This window comes from Gymnoscopelus microlampas (assembly GCF_963454915.1).
Source record: "Gymnoscopelus microlampas genome assembly, chromosome: 9".
Lineage (NCBI taxonomy): Eukaryota > Metazoa > Chordata > Actinopteri > Myctophiformes > Myctophidae > Gymnoscopelus > Gymnoscopelus microlampas.
Genome location: NC_139946.1, coordinates 27256282 through 27277815, shown reverse-complemented (window position 1 = coordinate 27277815; position 21534 = coordinate 27256282). Strand labels below are relative to the sequence as shown.

General features: G+C 41.9%; 1 protein-coding gene and 1 long non-coding RNA gene across 5 annotated transcripts in view; one reads left to right on the top strand and one right to left on the bottom strand.

The window, feature by feature from the left end:
* nme7 (NME/NM23 family member 7) overlaps positions 1 to 21534 on the bottom strand; it is a 32144-nt gene that overhangs the window by 5814 nt on the left and 4796 nt on the right. For all 4 annotated transcript variants that reach the window (XM_084065894.1, XM_084065896.1, XM_084065893.1 and 1 more), the window contains exons 3-10: positions 17958 to 18124; positions 16974 to 17084; positions 13774 to 13824; positions 13336 to 13543; positions 13002 to 13107; positions 8208 to 8272; positions 7683 to 7751; positions 4314 to 4415 (exon numbers count right to left, since the gene is read on the bottom strand). In XM_084065894.1, coding sequence (XP_083922020.1) covers positions 4314 to 4415; positions 7683 to 7751; positions 8208 to 8272; positions 13002 to 13107; positions 13336 to 13543; positions 13774 to 13824; positions 16974 to 17084; positions 17958 to 18124 — 879 coding nt within the window. The remainder of the gene's footprint in view (positions 1 to 4313; positions 4416 to 7682; positions 7752 to 8207; positions 8273 to 13001; positions 13108 to 13335; positions 13544 to 13773; positions 13825 to 16973; positions 17085 to 17957; positions 18125 to 21534) is intronic.
* Positions 12123 to 16291, top strand: LOC311051341. Its single transcript, XR_014601405.1, has 3 exons — positions 12123 to 12488; positions 13350 to 13562; positions 14263 to 16291. It is a non-coding gene; the product is annotated as an uncharacterized lncRNA (long non-coding RNA).

Genomic DNA, 21534 nt, shown 5'->3' with positions numbered 1-21534 from the left:
GCGACGGCAGGCGGAACTGAGGTGAACACACTGGTATCCTCTTTGGAACGATATCTCACACACGGTAGCTACCGGCTGAGTCAACACGTTCATCTGAACCTGGGGAGGGCTGCACATACGTACGTATACTTTCCTCTATAGGGAGAGTGCCATTGAATGCCATTGAATAAACAACAATTCTGACACGATAAAGCTGGTTTAGGGTCAATCAATTCACCTATTTAATTAAATCCATCAAGTGATGCGTTATGCACACAAGACCTGTACCGTTTATAGATGTTGTAGCCTTTAATGATCTAGTCTTTAATGAGGTGACATTGATCAATAGCATATTGTTTACACAATGGAGTGACCCGGCCCACAGGAATGAATACAAATTCGACACCCTTCGCACAGCCCAGTGTTGCCTTAGATTAGATATTGGACATCTCGTCTGTCTGACCATGTCCATCGACCTGATAATCTGGACCGGAATGTCTTCTTCACAAGATCGCGTTTGGAGTGAGAACAGTCCGTTCTTTTGGCACTTGATATGAATTTGGGAACATACAGCATGTGTGCTGTTGGTAACCCAGCAGATAGGCCAAGTCCACGTCATGTCTTCCTGGAAAGACAATGTCACTTTGATCCTGTGACCTTCCTCGTTATCTTAATGGACCATGTCTCATACATCAAACCGTCTCCTCCTCTACTCCTGCGAGGATCGGAAGGGGCTGGCCTGGTGGGCTCTTCTCTCAGGCAAAATGGAGACCCCGGTTTGTAGTCTGATGGTGAAAAGCAGAATGACCTCACTGCTACCTCACTCACCTAGGCAGCCAATGGAGACCTTGTGGAGAGGGCGTCAGCTATCTTTTCACTGGGAACATCCATTCATTTCAATGCAAGGTCAGTGTAATGTCTTAAATGGAGGCAAGAGTTTGTACACAAAATGTGATGCAGAAATTCTGCACAACTAGACTTCATAAAATGTACTCATTAGTAATTACATGCTTTATCAGCCAGAGAGATGAGTTGTCTGGCCCAATTATTTTCTCTTTGAACTTCAGATCAGTTTCTTTTCCCCAACTAAATGAATGGGCCTCTAATCATCTACAGATTAAAGAAGCTTTTTTTTAATTTCTTTTTTTTAAAATACATTTAGAGTAGCCAATATTTTTTTACCCCCTTTTTCCTCCCAATTCAGCCATTATGCCAATTCATTCCTCCCCACACACACATGTCTGTGTGGTCACTGTTGTTGTATCCTACTGACTCACCTGCCAGTGAGGAGCCCCCACGGGAGAACGTAGAGCATTTGTTCTATTCCTCGGCCCAACACTCCCTGCTGACAGGTGCCGCCCCAGCCCGTAGGAGTACACACAATGACCAATATCACCCTCCCGCCCGGCTTCCCTCCCCCGAACACTGGCCAATTGTGTTCGTACAGACGCCCGACAAAGCCAGATGCACCACGGTGGATTTGAACCCACAACCTCCGTGGTGGTGGGCAGGGACTTTACCACTGCGGCACCCGTGCGGCGTGCGCCTTAAATGAATAAAGCTTAAATAAATAAGCTTTTACAAAGATGGTTAGTGTAACTAAGCAAGATATTGCTAGCCATATACGGCTTCAATTTAAATGCGTTGGTCACCTGCATTTTTTAACTTTGCCAAGCAGGCCATGACAAAATACAGGCTTTTAAAAAAACTCAACTGAACGGAGTGCCTGCGATCTTTCTTAAGTTCACCTGTTTTTCACACTTGGTTGTCAGCCTACTACAAAAGGGAAGAACTTAAATGTGTTGACCTACAAGGTATGTCCTATTTGAAGAACATGGACTGAAGACCTCTGTGAGGCAATCATTGAGCTGGGCGGTGTGGCATCATGTGACTTGGCAAACATTAGCTTGCCACTTATCTTCCTGCCCTGTGAACAGAGTGCAGTCCCAGGAGAAAAAACTAAACAAAAAGACACAGCAATGTATCTTTAGCATAGCACAATGCTATTTCACAGACTGGAGGACTGAAAACTTGGCACAATCGATGCCTCAGAATTGAAAAGCGACCACAACCACAATTGCAAGCATGCTGGAATGCATATATAAACACTGGTCATTTCCTAAACTTTGAAGTGAAGATCGTAAAATATGAGGCAACAATTCAACAGGATGCTAAATGGAGCCATTTATAATGGCTGAATGTGTGTAGGGAAACTGCAGATCTGTAGTTCCTCGTTATGGTAACCAAAGAGGGATTGGAGGCACAGAGCATCCTATTAGATTTCACATCATGCACCAGCACAGCCCTGCAGCGCTGATTCCACAGTACCCAGGCACACATGCACACACAGACAACCACTCTCTCTCTCGCACACACATACAAGCGTACACACACACACACACACACACACACACACACACACACACACACACACACACACACACACACACACACACACACACACACACACACACACACACACAGCGTAGGCATCTGGCTGACACTGTAACGGACACATACGACAACTTAGGCTGTGATTTGCAACATATTCATTAACATCTTAAAGCCTGTTATACTTTGACCATACGGTCCCCCAGGGATCTGCACTTGGCCACCTCCTTTTGCCCCCTCTACAACAATCTCTTTGGCGAAAATAGCCGATCTACAAGCTCACAACACATTGAATTGCGACGCGAGCTTGTAGATCTACTATTATGGCATTGCTATCATGCTATTCTGACATGCCCAGAATAGGGACGCTACTGTTCATGTGGTTAAATTGTCAGTGTTGCAGTGTCTTATAAGTCAGTGATTCTCAATCTTTTTCATTTCAAGGACCCCGAGTTTGACAATGCATTAGGCCACGGAGCCTTATTTGATACGACCTCTGGGAACCCCAATCTACACTGTAAAAACATCTGTTAATTTAACTCAAGAGTTACCGGCCCATAAGGGTCCATTTAGTTCCTAACTGTCAATCACTTAGCTAGACCCCATGTTGTGAACCAGTACTACAAGTATATTGCATGGCAAATGTAGTTTAACAGAAATTAAAACCATGCTTACTAAGCTCCATAGCAGTGCTACGTCCACTGGTAGAAGATGAACTAACAAACTAAAAGCTGTGTACATAAAAAAAACTACTGAGGAATTATTATCAACCAATTTAATGTTGCAAAAGAAAAATTAGAAAAATCTGTCAGGCTGAGTTGTATTATATTCATTGGTAGTATACACACATATTATACCATCTCAACATTGATGGCTCATGTACAACTGTAGTATTTATCTATTTTATTTCACACAGTATGACAGAATTGTTAAAGGAGTGAAAAGGTGGGTACCACAAATAAGTACCCAAAGTCGCTTTACATACAGGAAAGGAAGGAACCATTTTTTTAAATAAGAAAAAACAAAAACAATAAAGACATAAGTGATAGATAAAAATTGATAAAATGTTAAGCATGGGTTGGGGAGACATCCTAACTGGACCTCAGCTGGGAAAGGCTATCCTGAAGAGGTGGGGTTTGAGTGTGGTTTTGAAGGAAGTGAGGGAGGGTGCGTGTCTTTAATATGGCTGGGGAGTGCATTCCAGAGGGAGGGGGCAAATCAAATATGAAAGCTTAAGGTGGGGCCAATACATCGAGAAATGGAGACAGAGAAACGCAGAAGGAATAATCGCACATGGAGCTGTAAAGGTAACTTTCTGAGTTATGAACACACAGGAGTTGACTGTATACGATATAAACTGTCAAGGTGTAGCCTACAGTATATGACACCCATTTATCGAGTTTCACAACTGAGGCAGGTGGGACTTATAGGCAAGGACAGAACTGACGAGACAAAAATTAATTGTTATAACTATTTTGTCTCATTCGAGAAGGTAATGACTTGGTTTTCGTACAGGCCCATTTTGGATTGTTTTGTGCCTTTATATCAAGGTTTAAGGTTTCTTTATTGTTACATCTTGAGCTCGGGTATGTAAGAGTAAAATTATTTCTTTATGTCCTGGGACTGTTGGCTGTCATGGCGCAGAACAGTATCATATAGTAAGTACAGAGTACAAAGAGTGTAATATGAGCATGGCTCATCACAATATTTGAAGATTAAGCAAAGTTTTCATAGAAAAAATATTTTATGCAACAGAAATGGCCTGTTCTGCTATTCTGGTCCCCCATTAACAATTAATGTCAAGGCAGTTCTAAAGGTACAGTGCAGTGTGTGATTTGTTGCAGGCAGAACGATTTACCTGTTGAGCGAGCGTCTATTATATTAGAATAGAAAATTTAGGAAACGGACAAATATTGCATAATATGTAGGAAATAAAAACTCACCGGATCTGCTGGTCCACAACATTCCCGGAATGTTTTGGGTGAGTCAGTACCACGGATGTCCAGGGCCATGCAGGGTCCAGAACACAGCTCATTTACCATACTCTGCAGGGAAAGACACGGGAATACAATGAACCACATGAACCTCAGCATCCCTACTCAGGGTATTTCATAAAAGCTCTTTCATGTAACAATAACAGTAAAAAATCCCCTTATAATTTGAAATGTGTCCACATTTGCAGTAGAAAAAATGCCAAATTTTCGGTTGAAATTTAGGCATGTCTTTTGGCACACCTGCTTTTAATTGGCAGGTAGGAAAGGAACACTGAATGCTGAAAGAGAGTAGTCACGGTCTTCACTTACATGGAAATGTATGCAAATTATGATCAACGGACCTTCAACAGGCATTAAATGAAGTGTTGCAGAAAAGGTCTTTTTGTACACCTACTTTCAATTGACAGGCGTGTGGGAGAGGGACACGCATAGAAGGAGAAGTTAGAAGAGTTACATGAAAATGTATGAATGAAGGTTTTTGGTCAACCAACCTTCACCAAATGAAATGCTGAAATGGAGAATTGTTTGAGATAATTATCAGAACTAAGAACTTCATGTACCATATTATGTATCATTAATTAGGGTTCAAAATGGGATAAGGTTTTTTAAGGACGATACTGGTACCGATAGATACTTTGGCCCTCATTTATCAACGGAGCGTATGAACCGGCGTATATTTTTCCATATATTCGGCCGTACGCCAACGTCGAAGTCACATTTATCAACGAATCCTACACAGCCGATCCTAGCGTACATTTGGTCCCAGCCTTGATAAATGTCACGGCTGAAACCGAGCGTCATTTAAATAACACGCCCTTAAATATTCTGGAAACACCCCGATTTTACAACATGAAGAACCGAAAAGAAAGAGTTTCGCAGGCTCGCCTCGCTGCCTGTCAAGTCACGCACACGCCTCTCTCTCTCTCTCTCTCTCTCACACACACACACACACACACACACACACACACGCCCAACTGAGTCTTTCATGTAATCCGTAGCGGTACAATCTTTGTCACGTAGGCTTGTAGCCTACATGAATGACATATTATGATACCAATCACATCGCCATGAATGGAATACGTTTGCATATTAACTTATTGACCCCATACCGAGCAGTGCGCGTTCAAGTTACACTAAAATAAAGCAGTGAGACTCGGGCAGGCTGCAGTGATTCCGTGCCGCCACTTTAATAAGAGATTGGAGCGTCGGGTTTATATCCTTAACCCAGCCAGGTTGTAGTCTTCATAACTCTGTATGACATAACTCCATACCATAGGACAAGCTACTGTAAGTTTGTACACCTCACTGTCCATGAAAAGATGTTCGGCAGTCCCGAAAATGCGCTTGCAGAAGCGCTCGTATATTTTGGAAATAGCAGATCTACAAGCTCACAACGCGTGGCGATGCGACCCGTTGTGAGCTTGCAGATCTGCTATTTTAAAATAGCCAATGCAGCCAGATCTGCAAGCTTAACCGAATGAATGTCAAAGCAGTTTGTTTAAATTACTTTATAAAATGTTATATTTTCACAGGGATTATTTATTAGTGTAGATATACATTTATGAGTGGATTATGTGTCCAGATGCCTGTCAGACAGTCAGACAATGCTGCTCTGCAGGTCTAGAATGGAATAAACGGGCGCAGCCAAAGACAACAACTGCTCTCTACCAGACGTGAGATTTCAGCGTACGGTAGGATGAAGCCCACGTCAGGATATATTGATAAATGCTGAAAGGTGCGGTGATCTCGCCGTACGCCCATTATTTGGGCTGCACCGCGTTGATAAATGAGGGCCTTTGTATCTATAAAAATAGCAGATGTACAAGCTCGCAGTGCTGCACGAAGTGACGTGCAGTGAGCTTGTATATCTGCTATTTTTGAGAACCGCTGTTCTAAAACATCTGTCCAATATATCGATTGAACACAAGTATTAATGCATTATAATCTATATGCACAGCGAGCTTGTACATCATCCATGGACAGAAGGTAAGGTCTAGCTGTTTGAAGGACACGTGTTATGTTTCATTATACACACACCACAGTGAGACAGAGGAGTATGAATTTGCTGTTATGGAAACCACAGCAACAAGACAGACATAATGACTTCCCCAGACTGGTGACCCTTCTGTTCTGGCTCGCTGCAAAAGCCTACACAAACACACTTCAACGCTTATGACACCTCTCTCTTAAAAGTAGCGAATTAACCCATCAGCAGCTGTGCACAGCACAGATGCTTTATATTCCCCAGCGCAAAGTTCAGAGGGTGTTTAACCACTTAACGCTGAATTCACACCAGCAGAGACAGCGATATCTATCTATGTCTCGTTCTATCGCAAAAATGGCTTGTCCGAAGTATTAGTGACAGCCTCGTAGACAAGAGAGCAGTGATGGAGTGAGATCTCTGCTGCTCAGAGCAGTTCAAGGCAACAGACAGGGAGGAGAAGTACAGACACTTGATGCACGTCTCTGGCAGGCAGACCTCTTTGTTATATTGGTCTTGTCTACATGCTGTCTTTTCTATCTGCTCAAAAATGCAATAAAGAGATTTGTAAAAAAGAAAAAAGCACTTCAGCACTTCCAGAGTATTTCTGTCCATCTCAAATTTGCTGCTCGGCTTTTTGTTGGCTCCACCTCTTGCCACGGTAGGAAAGCAACGGTCGCTCCTCTCCATAGACAATGCATTGAACCTTGCCGCTACTAGGCACTCGGGTGGCACAGTGATAAAGTGTGCCACCCGAGGTTGTGGGTTCGAATCCACCGTGGTGCATCAGGCTTTGTCGGGCATCTACGCGAACACATTTGGCCCGTGTTCGGGGGGAGGGAAGCCAGGTAAGGAGGGTGATATATAAAACCATCTTTGTTTTCCCACCATCACTTCTATTGATAGACCATGCATTCTATTATCCTACCTTTCTTTCTAAGCTTCTATAAATCAAGGCATTCCTTGGAAAAGTTACAATAGTAGTACCTTTGTAATTAAACTACTTATGCACATGTAAACCTAACTAAAATTAATCAAACTAAAAATGCATATTTCATAATTCTGGTCAGAGTGTGTCTGTGTGCATCCGCACGTGTATGTGCACGCATGGACGTGACGTTATTAAAATAGCGTCCCCCCAGTACAAAAATCACCATTATACCACTGACTGCACCAGGTCAAATGTCTCAATGGACAAGTAGGGACACCACCTCCAACCACTGCAGAATTGGTCTCTCATTCTCAGAGTTACAAATGGATAAATTGGCACAGGGGATTTGACTGCGTACAGGTGCCATTCTTTCCATTAGAACACATTAAGGTAAAGTCATACTCACAGGGTACTCTGTTACAACCCCTTTGTAAACTTCATAGAATTCTTCTGCATTGGCCCGGTCAATATTGAACTGTGGAGAGACATTTGTAACCCGTCAATAGACTCAGTATAATAACTGCATTTCCTCAAATTAACATAACCAACAAAAAAAAGAAAGACAGAGAGAGAGAGAGAGATTGATTAATTTTTGTCCCACGGCCAACAGCATCATTTCCGATGTGGCTACATGAACAGACATATTGGGCATCAGAGCAGCAGCACACACATTTGTGACTGTTAAAGGTCACTGTGAGCAGGCAGTGAGTGGCGAGTTCAATGAGGTCAGATCAGATCAGAGCACACCAATGCCGTTATGCCCTTAGGTCACATGCGTAGAACTACATTACATGGGGGTTATGGGTGAAAGCAGGCAAAAGGCCCATTTTTCCTATAATGATCCCATTATCTAAACATGTATGACTCAGATTTTACCCTGCCATAGCTTTAGCATTAGGGCACTCATACAAAACATTAGTTCATATCTCACCATCTGAAGGGCGGAGATCTCAAATCCAGCTGCAGATATGGAGTTAAGTATCTTCCCAGCCAGGCCTGAGAACAAATTAACCACATTAATTACAAAAAAAAGAAAATCCCCCAAAATAGTGAAAATAGCAGATTGAAAGATCAAAACAGGTTGCAATGGGTTGTGAGCTTGTAGATCGGCTATTGTCGTATGTCGAAGTATATAGGGCTTAAGTGGTAAACGTATACAAGTTAAACAAGGACTGTTATAATAATAACAGCACTCAGGCATTTTTTTCATGCTTTCATGTGAAAACGTTTTCAACATGTCATGTTTTAACGTCATATTTTCATGTTTTAGTCAGTCAAGACAGTTTTCCCTTGAAAATAATGTGAGTTACAATGCATGTTCATGAATAGGGCTGTGAATCGTCTGCTACAGTATCTCACGATTAGATTCCGATTCTTGGGGGTCACGATTCCGTAATAGATGAGCATTATACAGTAATACTGTCAGTTATTGAAGGTGTAGGACCCAAAAGCAGGAACTCAAAGTTAAAACTCGAACATCAAACGTAGAGCAGGAGACACGGAAGACACTTAACGAGGACTTCACTTGACCAGTTTAACAATACTCAACAATAATACTTCACATACATACACAGTATACTGTACATCCAAACATAATCACAACACTAGACTAGTAACATACAAATACTAAACATAATCACGAACTTGTGAAGAACTTATGAAGAACTTATGAAGAGAACTGACACGAAACTATGAACCAGCAATGAACAGAATGCATAGCAGAGTCTTTATAGTCACTCAGAGTCATTAGCCTATAAAACCAGGCTCAGTCGGTAGCCGCAGGTGAGTTCTCTCAAGGGAAGAGAAGAGAGTAGGAGAGAACTCAGGGCAGTCAGGGCACAGGGTGGAAGGGAATAGGAGACTGGCAGAGGGGAATCTGCACAGGGGAATGGGAGGGGCAGAAGCTGTGACCGTGACAAATGCAAACGATTTTGATGTAATATAGATTCCTAACTCTGCAGTTATTATGACCTTGACCAACGCAATACTGTATAGTATACCGTAGAGCAGGGGGTCGGCAACCTTTTAAACATGAAGTGCCATGTTTTGATTTCCTTGATAGTCAGTGTGCCAAACCAACATTACCTTTAATTATAAGCATAATATGCATAACAACCTTTATTTTTTCATTCATTTTATTTTATAGTTTTCCTCCAAAATTATAACAAATAAATGAAAAAAGCAATTGAAAAAACACGGCCCACTCATGCATAAGAATATGCATATCAGTCACCAGAACCACGACGGGTGTTTTCGATGAATCTATCATGGTTAAAATGGAATTTGAAGTTACAATGGGTTTATAGAGGAAGGGGGCGTGTCTGATAAAATGAATATCAAATATCTAAATACTGAATCAAGCAACTTAAAAACTGTATGAGGTGCTAACAAAAGCCTGAGTAGACATTAAAATGACCCCAAACATGTTTGAAAGCAAAATATCCCTTTAAATAGGCACTCTGGGCCAAGATCCATTACTTTCATTGACTCAACAATGAGTTTCACACAATACTAATAACAATGCACCTGGAGATGCAAACCACACCACCAACATCTATCCATTTGCGATTTTGTAATTTTAACCATTTAAGTTTTTGATACACAACTTGTCTTGTCATATCTTCAAGGCAGTCTACTGTATATTACCACCTCAACCCAAAAGTGTATCACTATCATCTCCTCTGGGCAGTCTACTGATGACACCCATAAAGTTTCAGGAAAATCTGCACATAGTTGTTCTGGGTTATTTTGTTCATAGAAAGGTGTGATTACAGTATGCTGCCATGCATGCAGGTGGGAAGGGTAATGAACACGATAGTCCCTAAACGCCTACTGGTTTGTATGTTAACGTTTTTATTACAGCAGCAGTAGCCTGCAAAGACTTTGATCTGTGTCAGCCATTTTGTGGAGGCATTCTCAGCCTGGACCCTCTCCTTTGAACAAAGTACAATGAGATTACCTTACTCATGTTGGCGCCATTAGGCGTAGAGGATACATTGTCCCTGTACAGGGTGTCAAGGTTAGTCTTTTATAGGCATACAAAACTAGCAGAGGGCGTCGGCCTCCTAAGCTCAGTGTGTACAAATCTATCAATATCTCTCATAACGGACTAATCCGCTTGTAACACCTATCTCTGTGTTAGTCCCGAGTTACCCCATGTCCTCTGTGCCCTTCCCCCCAAGGCTGCACCCATCTGCCCGCTAGGCCGGGGAACAGTCGCCACGGCTCCTAAAAGCAGCTGGTACTGTTGCTAGGCGATCCGACTCTGGGTGCCTGGCAACAGATGCTTCTCTATTCAAGTCATGACTGAGTGCAATTTCAGTCACGACGCCTCCTGTGATCGGCTGTGAATTCAGGATGGTCACGGCTAGCGACACAATTAACGCTCGGGGCGAATCAAAGCGATATTTTCTCTACAACTGCCATCTTCATCCCGATTGATGAACCCAATTTGTGTTTGTTAATTAACTGGGCCTTTCAGACTGGATTACTGATGACTCAGAATGTGTCTTGACAGATGTAAACACAGTCAAATGAGCACTGCTAGGGAATGAAATTCTTGTCACTTGTTAGTGACTCATCATTACTTAGACCTCCCATTAAGATTAATCTTCACTGAGAGAGCTTTGAATTTCAATGAGACACCGACACCAGTAATTAGAGATAATCTGACATCTTTACTGCAACCACAAGTGAATAATAAGCGCTGTAAAAGGTGCTGCACAGTTACATTTGTAAACTGATTAAAAGCGAGTAGCTTCCAGTTATAAGTAAGGGTCCATCATATGATAAGAAAAGGATGGCTAATCAAGTCTATATCTTGAGGGAAGTAAATTCTTATGAATTGAATTAAAGGAAAACCTTAGTACAGTACATGATCTATATATTATTGTAATAATGGATAATACCTACAAAATATAACTGTTTATCAGAGTGGCTTCTTAGCATGAAAGAATAAATCATTAATTACTGTCACTCCTGCAGTTTACTCCATAAATAGACCGTTCACTGGTCTATCTTTGTGTCAGATAGGGTTCATAGAGCCTACATAGTGGTGACTCTACTGTAATGTGTACTTGTGTTTTAATCAATTGCCCCAATTATGGTCCTGCTGACACTTTATGATAAAAAGAAAACATATACTATGATTTTGATGGCATTGCTCTATGCCTTGACGGTAGTTAACCACTTAAACCTATATATTTTTAACCGGGGTCAAAAATATGACCGGGCTCCCTTTTCCCCTCTACTTCAAATATCTGCCAAAATAGCCAATCTACGAGCTCACGTGTTGTTGTGAGCTGGTGAGCGGCTATTTTCGCAGAATGTTTGTCCCAGAACAGGGACGCTAGGGTTGATTTGGTTAAGTTGTTACTGGCAATGACTGACTGCTGAAAACAGAACATGTCTATACTTTGGATAGCTTTACTAATGGGCCTGCTAATATTAGATTACACTGAAACAATTGGATGACATTAGTGAACCATAATGTCATAACTACCATTAGCAGGATGGATGTCTCTTAGGATCTCTAATGACTCCCTCATAGCTGCTTACAACCTGTTGGTTTTTGGCTCTTATTGATACAGATCCTATTGAATTCACAACGCACGCACACACGCACAGCTTCACATTTCCCAATCCAAATGTCATCTCAGTTCCCAATCTGCTCTAGAATTTATCTTGGCAGCGAGTTGTCTGCTATGAGAAAGTGAGACAGTTGCACAATACATGCCAGTGTATGTGTTTTCTTTTTTAAGCGAGAGAGAGAGAGAGAGAGTGCATGAAAAACAGACGCATCCATGGAGACTCAAAAGTAAACAGAGTGCAGATCGGATGCCTTTTCCACAGGCGAACACACCACAGCAGCCACAAGCCTGACAAAGACATGCACCAGTGTCACCCAAAACCTACTAGGTAGAGGAGAGGAGAGACCCATCCAGAACCAAATGAACTACAAAAACACCAGATGAAATGAAGGGGATTCTCTCTACCTAGAATCCTTGACAACTTTAGGGGAGCTCTGTCGAGTCTGCTGAGTTGAAACTGAAGTCAGAGCTGCTGGAATTAACTGGGTCCCTCCACAGTCACCGCTTGGAGAGTCTCCTCCAGCTTTGTCCGGATAACAGAACATTTCACAGGTCAGAGCCCGGATGGCATGCACACCGTGCACGGGGATCAGAGCAGGGATTTGGAAAAATCCAAAAGCAAGGTTGGTTTACAATGCAGTGGCTTTGTGTGACGCAAACTCATTAACAGGCATCGAGAGGAAGGGGGTGCAGGCTGTTATGTAAGAGCTACGGCTGAGCAGACGTTCTTATACAACAACTATCTGGCTTGTGAGACTTGTACGTACGCATATATTGGAGTAGTTACTCAACGTGTGTGTGGGGGGAGGGCTGGGCAATATATCAATAAATTCAATATTGTGATATGACTAGATATCGTCAGGGATCGTCATATTGTGATACATACATGTTGTCTTTTTCTATCTATTTTATACTTTCAAACGTTTTTCAAAAATAGTGAAAATAACCCATCTACAAGCTCACAACGGATCGTCAACGTCACACTACAACATTATTGTGTTGATAATAGATTTTTGTCCACCCAGCTCTTGTCCATATTACCAGCACATTGACCATGGGCTGGTGTTTGTGAGGAGATTTAACATATTAATTATAATCCATAGTTTTGAAGAGAAGTCTAAGAATATGTTACCTACCTTCTGATATGGCATGTGGTTTGATGATGCAGCACGTGCAGTCTGTAAAGTTGGCTGTATTTGAGAGACCGTGACCCGTAGTGGATGGAAAGAAAAACTCAAGTTCCTAGAAAAACAAAACAAAAACAATAAGAGTGAATTCATATATATCATATAACTCATTGTAAATGTGAGCTGTGCAGAAGAAAGTCATGTGTTGTGTGATTTGTACTTCTCTCCATGCCAAATGTCATGCACCGAAAAAAGGAAATCAACATCTGCTATTTCCGGTGCATGACATGATGCGCGTCCAAGTATAAATCAGACATTAATATAACATGCTAGCATGTCTCACTCTCGCTGCTGCAGTGACTGAGTCAGAGCCGTGTGCCGCGTTTTGGACACCATCTGCTCCGAAATGGGCACGGATGCTCTCCTGAGCCTCCCCCCGAGCGGTAGAGGATTCGGTTGGTCCCAGCAGCCTCCTCCAGACTGATATGGCCTCCTCGCCCATGAGTTCCATGGCAACCACCGGGCCCGAGGACACATGCTGCACAAGGTTACTGCAAAATTCATCACCCGGTGAATAACCTTTTGATTCAGATGCAACTCACACACACGCACACACTCATGCACGCACGTGCACACACGCTGTTTCAGCTACTATGTCACATCTGGTCAAATGTCAGGGCAATGTCACTGGGAGGACTGTCAGAGGTTACGCTAATGATGAAACCTCCTCTGCTAGCTCCCACCAGCTCCTGCCTGGTAAATCATTCACACAGGAACTCACTTGAAGAAAGGCTTTGACTGGTGTTCCATATAAAAGTCTGCTGCTTGCCCCCTGTAAGGGAAACCATAAACGTGGGGTTAATGAGTGTCCAAGTCAGATCAGATATTCAATGTTAACTCTAAGGAATAGCCCCACGAATGTGGGAGGGATGTACAGATGGCGATTCTATGCGTCGTTTGTACCAACAAGCCAACGCACAAAGCACTGCGATAATTGGTTTTCACAAAATTTTAATTGCAGGTGTTAATTGCTAGAAAGGTGAACAAGAGATACTAATTAGCTGTAGATTCTTTCAGCTGGTGTAAATTATTTTCATGTGTAACTTCACTAGTCTATTCAAGTCTAAGTAACCTTCTACAGGAACATTTTATTTTTAATATTTATCTTTTCTCCCAATTTCGTCATTATGACAATTCCCATGTTTTCCCCCCATGTATTGTGTCCCTGTCACTGCTGACCCCTTCTGGCTGGTCTTGGAGACGGCTGCAGGCAACCACTTATCTCCTCCGATACGGGACATCACCAGTCACTTTTTTTCAGGCATAGCGCATGTGGAGGAACACACTCTTCCTTGCTGAACAGGCGCCCCGACCAACCCATAGGAGTCACTAGTGCAGCGACAGAGATCACCCTCCCTGCCCAGCTCCCCACACGTGAACACGGTCAAGTGTGATTCTAACCCCAGTCTCCACGGTGGTGGGCAGAACTTCCCCCCTGTGCCACCCAGATGCCCCTAGAAGAACATAAATGTGCATAGTGGTTTGGGGAAAAGACAGAAGGGTTCTTTGCCTCAGGTGTCTTTGTGCATCTCTGTGTGTGTGTGTGTGTGTGTGTGTGTGTGTGTGTGTGTGTGTGTGTGTGTGTGTGTGTGTGTGTGTGTGTGTGTGTGTGTGTGTGTGTGTGTGTGTGTGTGTGTGTGTATACTACTGTATCCTGCCTCAGGCAGTTCGGAATCTATTACATCTTTAGACTGATTCTGATTTGTAATTATGTCTAAAGAGTTGCCTTAAAAATCATGTTATTATCAACTGATTGATTCTATGCACTTCTGAACCACAACCATAAATGTTTCCAGGCGTCATAAATCAGCTGAATTTCTCTTGATGGATTGCACCTGTCAAGCCAGTAGTCTGTCTCTGCAAAAGGGGGCTGAGAGCGTTTGAAAGACATGACAGTGTAGACATGCAGACAGTCTGGCATCCACGAGAGAAAATCATCCGTGATTTTTCCATGAATGCCATGAATGTCTGGTCCCTGAAGGTATTCCCTCTCCTCAATTCTGTGTGGTGGACAGCAAATTTAGCGTGCATTATGCAGCCTTATTGCTCTCATGAGGCGTTTTGTTTTCATGTCCAAGGCAGGGCACTGTCTTCACAGTCGCTCAGCCCACTCAGGTGGTACCAAAATAAAGTCGCTACAGTGTGTGTTTTTTCTTAGATGTTTGTCATTTGAAGTTCAGCACTTGCCTTTAAATGTCATGTGGGTGTGCGTGACCTCCGTTGATGCTCTAATAATGTTAATGACAAAGTAAACATGCACAGGGAACAACCACCACATCCTAACAGCCCTATGAGTGTCTTTTTTGTGTGTGCGATACATTTTCCCGAAAATATATATGAAAACATCCACACAGAACACAAAGATTACGCTGCGATAAAGTAGTGTGATTCTTTATCAAAACAAGGCTGATTCTTCACCCCAAATAAAGGCATCAACTATATGAATACTCTGATGTGAAATATACATGCATTTTCGGATTGTTTATTCGCCACGCTCCTGGTGTGTAAAGACCTTACACTGCAGCCCTTTTCTCCTGCTTGCATTGCACCTGGTCGCATGAGTATTTTTGCATGAAATAAATACACTGGAAAGGTGTGCTTGTACCTCAGTCTCCTATCTGCAACCCAATAACAATGGCACTAGCCGCTACATCAACACCTGACCAGGATAGGACAGAGGACACATTATCTTTTATGTTATCACCGTTGTTTGCTATTAATCATCTCCCCTGTGGCAAATCCACATCCCATGCATAATTGATGTGATGGCCCACAAAGAAGAAAAGGTATTGTCTGCCCCCGCTGCCACCGGAAGAAACGTAAAAACTCAATTATACTGGTAATCGGATCTGCTTTTTTACATTTTGCTCAAATTTATTTATCTTCATTGTCAAGAAAAGTGGAAGTACGATGGGCATCTGTGCTACAGTAACATGACAATGAAATGTGCCTGTGTGTGTGTGTGTGCGGAGGTGGGTGCACAGTAAAATCCTCAGCGTTCATTTAACTCTGAGACACTACAAATGCATACATTTGTACACAATCTTTACCTCAGGTACTTACCGCACCTTATGTCTGACCTTGGGTACTATGTGTTAATATTTAGATAATTAGTTTGTTTCTTATTGATTGATACTCTTTCCCCTAGCCTTCTTATTCTTCCCTTTCTTTTTTATGGAAATAACATTTACGCCTGTAAACCTGTGATGTGACAATAAAGTTGATCTTTTTGATTCCGATTCTTCTACAAATGGATAAAACAACACTAAGGGATTAACGGTGGGTTGTAAATCTTATTTACATCTTCTCATTTCATCCTATAGATAATTCTTAGGTGAGGGCTTCTGTGTGCTATTGTTAATATCCAATTTAACGTGATCGTAACATGATTATGATAAACCACATGAACCTTAGGGTCACACTAGGCGGACATTCAGCGAAAATAGTAGATCTACAACCTCACAACATGTCACAACATCTGCTATTTTTGGCAAAGAGATAGGTATAGAGAGAAAAAAGGACGGGACCAGGTACAGACCTGTGCGGGACCCCGGTCATACGTGTTTGTTGACTGGGTCCAGCTGTAACAGGAATGGAGATAATATCATCTCATGGCAGGATGCTCTTGTTCCTCGCATTTGCTCTTCTGATTGAAGACCAAACTGCAGGTAATTAGTGAAATGCCAGCACCTTCTGCCCATTGGCATGCCATATGTTCCCGACATGAGAAAGCTGCACTGTCTGCCTGCAAATGGGAGAGCTCTGGCACCGGGCAGCCTTGAAATACCTCCCTCTCCTGGACATACAATTCAGTCTGATATATTTTGTCTGGTAGTGACAGTGACAGGGAATTGTTGGCCAGGGAGGGACTCAATTACAAACACGCACGGGCGCACACACACGCACACCAACAAGGCTTACCCAGTCAGCCTGACCATTTTGGCTTTGGTCACGATCAAGTTAGCGGCATATATCATCTCGAGGATGTGTCCCATCTTGGCAACTGCATCCGGTTTGATCATAGCGAAAGTTCTGGGGGGAGAAATTATAGGCAGAGGAGATGAGAACATATACAACGGAAGAAAAAGAAAACTAAAACTGATGAAAACCTGTGACACTGTGTGTGAAGGGATTTATCATTGTTGAGTGTAAGCAGGCTGCAGACAGACAGAGGTGCTTGTTATTCATGGCAGAGGCCTGTGGAGCTACAGTGTTCTATTTGACTCATCAGTGATCAGACACCACAAATCACTGGCTCCGGGGATTAAGACAGAATACCTGGGTTAAGTGGGTTTGAATCCCAGGAAGGACATGAAACTTGGGGGTTGCAGCTGATCACTGCCTTTGGTGAATTTTGTTCGTGGGATCAATAAAGGTCTCATCTTTCTTATCTTACTGCTAACTTTTAGTTGACAAATATTACATGATTACCAGACAATGCTCATACAACCCTCAGATCATTAGCATTTGTATAACCTCTGAAATGAAAACTAAAATGAGATTTCAAATTATATTAACTGAAGGGACGTTACCCCAAGTTACAAACAACAAACTAATTACTCCATGGGGAAAGATTTAGAGAGACACATAGAAGAGTAGAAATAGAGATGAGATAAAACTAGAACGCAATTATTTGAACCCAAATGCTGCAGGAATTTTAACACTGATACTGTATGAAAAACAATCATCACTAAGTAATGTCGGAAAGGGGATTAGATTTGTCACTGTTAAATATATACTAGGGCATGTAATTTGAAAGGATTACACAAAAAAAATCCTCAGTTTTCATTTATTTTACAGTTTCGTTCTTACAGATGCATTTTGGTTACATCTTTACACTCATAAGTTAAATAACACTAAGGATTTCACAGTGTATGTGGATTTCCACAACCAACAGAATCATACCTTTCTTTTTTGCTGCCGAGTTTGTTCGTTGTATATTGGTCTCCATATCCAATCAGACTGAGCTGCCGTGAGAACACATTCACCCGATTCCCAACAAACAGATCCTCCTGCCGTATGTCATCATATTTGGTCCTTCTCAAAAAGATCCGCTGGTTTTTCACATCGAACTGTGAATCAAACAGGCACATCCCTAGTAAGACTACATTCAGAAGCTATAACCTGAAGTGCTGAATCTAAAATGATAAGAGAGATTTCAGCATATGTGTATGCTCTGATGAAGGTCTGATAAGACTGAAAGCTCAAAACAAAGTGAAATATATGCATTTTTTATAAGTTTAATCATAACCCCAACTCCACTCCAATTACTTTCAAACAAATTCTCAAATACCCTTTTACCGTACTAGTCATGGTCAATTCTCCCTTAAATACAACAATAAAAAAAAAGGTATACAACTTTCTTCGCTTAATTTATATAAGAACACATTGAAGGATGTTCTGATTGAACAGGTCACATAATGTCACATCCGTTATCACACATTCCCTGATAACTTTTTTGTTTGGTTTATTGTCTCCGCCAGGCCGAAAGGCATGGCGAGAGTATGTTTTACCCCCTGTCCATCCGTCCGTCCGTCCGTGTGTCTGTGTGTCCGTGTGTCCGGACTGGCTTGATCGCAGCGAAACTGTGCACACACACTCCCTGGATGCAGAGCAGAACCTCTGCCCCAGATTTTTCACATGGGCCTGTTATAGCGCCACCAGGAGGCCGCTTTTTGCAAAGCACATTTTTTGACCGTACTCCTACAGATTTTATCCAAACGTACACAGTACAAAAAAGTACACAGTATCTCTAATAGTCATGTGATCAACACGGATCTGTCCAATTTTCCATATTCCATCCTGATTGGCTAAGGTTGGCAGGATTGGTCCATTTTCAACAAAATGCCTCAAATCATGAACACAGCATACGATTTCCGTGAGATTTCACACGCACATTCCCACTAGGCCGAGGAAGAAATGCCACTTGAAATTTTTCAAATCAGCCTCATGGTGGTGCTATAAAAGGCCGATTTGCGTTTTTAACTATAACTGCACCGATCTGCGGTAAACTTTGCACGCACACTACCTAGAGGCCAAGGAAAAACATATGTCATGCATTTTTCATATTTGCCTTTCATAGCGCCACCAGGAGGCCGACTTATGTAAAACACATTTTTTGATATTAAGCCTTCAGAATGTATCCATATTTCACGCAAATCGGTACACAAGATCTCTATAGTCATGTGATCAAGATGGATCTGTTTAATGTTTCTTATTCCATCCTGATTGGCTAACATTGACATCTAAAGTTTGCAGGAGTGGCCCGTTTTGAACAAAATGCCACAAATCATGAACGCAGCGTCCGATTGCGGTGAAACTTTGCGCTTTATCATTGCCCTATTGTAGCACCACCAGGAGGCCAATTTTTGCAACACTTCTTTTATATTACTCCTACAAATTTTGTCCAAACACTGCTGCCCCACAATAACCTACCTGACCTGGCGGAGACCTGTGCTCCGAGGAGCACTTCTTCTATTTTTTGTCTATTTCCTGTTTGCTTGTTTGCAATATGGATTTGACACCCAGTAAAATGCAGATATGCAGACTATGTTGGCTAATTATTATCAGTAATATTGTCATGGATAATCAGGTATAATCAGGTATTTCAATTATGTTGTAGATTATATTTTTATACTGCAATCATGTTATTTGTAAACTCTATATATTCTTATTTTGTTGTTTACAAATCATGTTCCATTAATGTTTTTAATGTTGTTATACATAGGTAGAGGCCTTGTATAAGCCCTTTAGGCCTTTGATCTATATACTGCATAGATCCGAGGATGTGGAAATACATTTATATCAGATTAATGACGCATGTAATAATTCTATCCATTTATCAGCTACTGTATAGAGCACTGCACTTTTCTTCAGCAGGCTAAAAGCTGCAGTAGTAAAGGTACTGATAATAATACACTTTTGTAGTAAAACTAAAACCTGATATATACTTTGCATTTTGTCTTGCACTGACAAAATTCAGATCAGCTTTTTTGGGTGCGAGACACAGGCGCGGAATTAAGTATAAATCAGGCTTAACCGCAACTTCTTAACAGATCACAGATCACTTTGCGTCGCCTCGTGTTTCCGGTCAAAGTTGGGCTGGAGCACACTGCAAAGACTGCAGCTGACAGTCAGCTTATGGCCGACTTATACGTGTATGTAAGAGGAAATAACTCTCCATCCATACCAGGAGATGGCAACAGTCTGTATCACAGCACATCTAGCAGAGCCAAGCTCTATAACAGAGATGACAAGGGCCTCAATACCAGAACACAAAGAATGGACTTGTGACCTTGGGGAGAACTGTCATGACTACTGGTAATATTAATGGGCCATATTTTGATAAATGTCTGGTCAATACGTGAATAATAATAACATTATAGTTAGTAGTTAATAGTTAACAAATTAAATTAAAATCAATACAATCCAGCTGGGTGTTGGGTGCCGTCAGACCAACATTGATGGTAACGACGGATGCTCAGATGACTGAATGCACTTTGAATGTTGTGGATGGAAATATCACATAATTCTTTCAACGCTCCCCCCTTTTTAGCACAACACGCCACACTAACATTTCACTGCTTGAATCTGTGTGAGTGACAAATAAACGTTCTGGTCCGTTTTGAACAAAATGCCTCAAATCATGGACGCAGCGTGTGATTGCCGTGAAAGGCAGATAGGCAGGCCTATTATAGCGCCACCAGGAGGCCGGTTTTTGCGACACTATTTTTTCAAATATTACTCCTACACATTTTGTCCAAACATCACGCAAATCGGTACACATTATGTCTATAGTCATGTGATCAAGTAATTAACTTAATCAACTAATTTTTCATATTTCATCCTGATTGGCATCAACATGAATCCATCAACTTCTACAGATTCCACTCACCTCTATAATGACTGAATAACAAACATTGCTGGCCCACAATAACCTACCTGCCCTGGCGGAGACTTGTGCTCCGAGGGGCACTTTTACTAGTTTCATTTGTTTTACTTTGACCCTTATTATGCTGGTAAATATAGATCAGGACGTATGCAAAGCCATAGACTATACAGTTATGTATGAGTTGTTTCAGAACTAACATTACAGCTTATTAAGCATTAAATTAAAACCTGTCGCTGATAGTAGGCTAAGGCTACTGTATGAGTTTATCCACAATTGAATTGCAGATTGGCTGGTTCTTTAATGTTATCAATCAGTTTTATGCTTGGATGGGGTTATTCACTGCACCACTATATTGGGAAAACAAAAACAAAATATAGCTGCAAGCAGCGATAATATGGGGCCAGGAGAGAGAAAGAGAAATGATAATTCCTTTAACAGGTCAGTTCATGAAAGTCCTTGCGGTCTTGTTTCCAATGAGGGCCTGTGAGCAATTAGGGGTTAAGAGTCTTGCTCAGGGACAAATTTCATGTCATCGACACATTTGCTGACCTCGCCTGGAATCGTACCTGGGGCAACCAGAGCCTCTGGCTC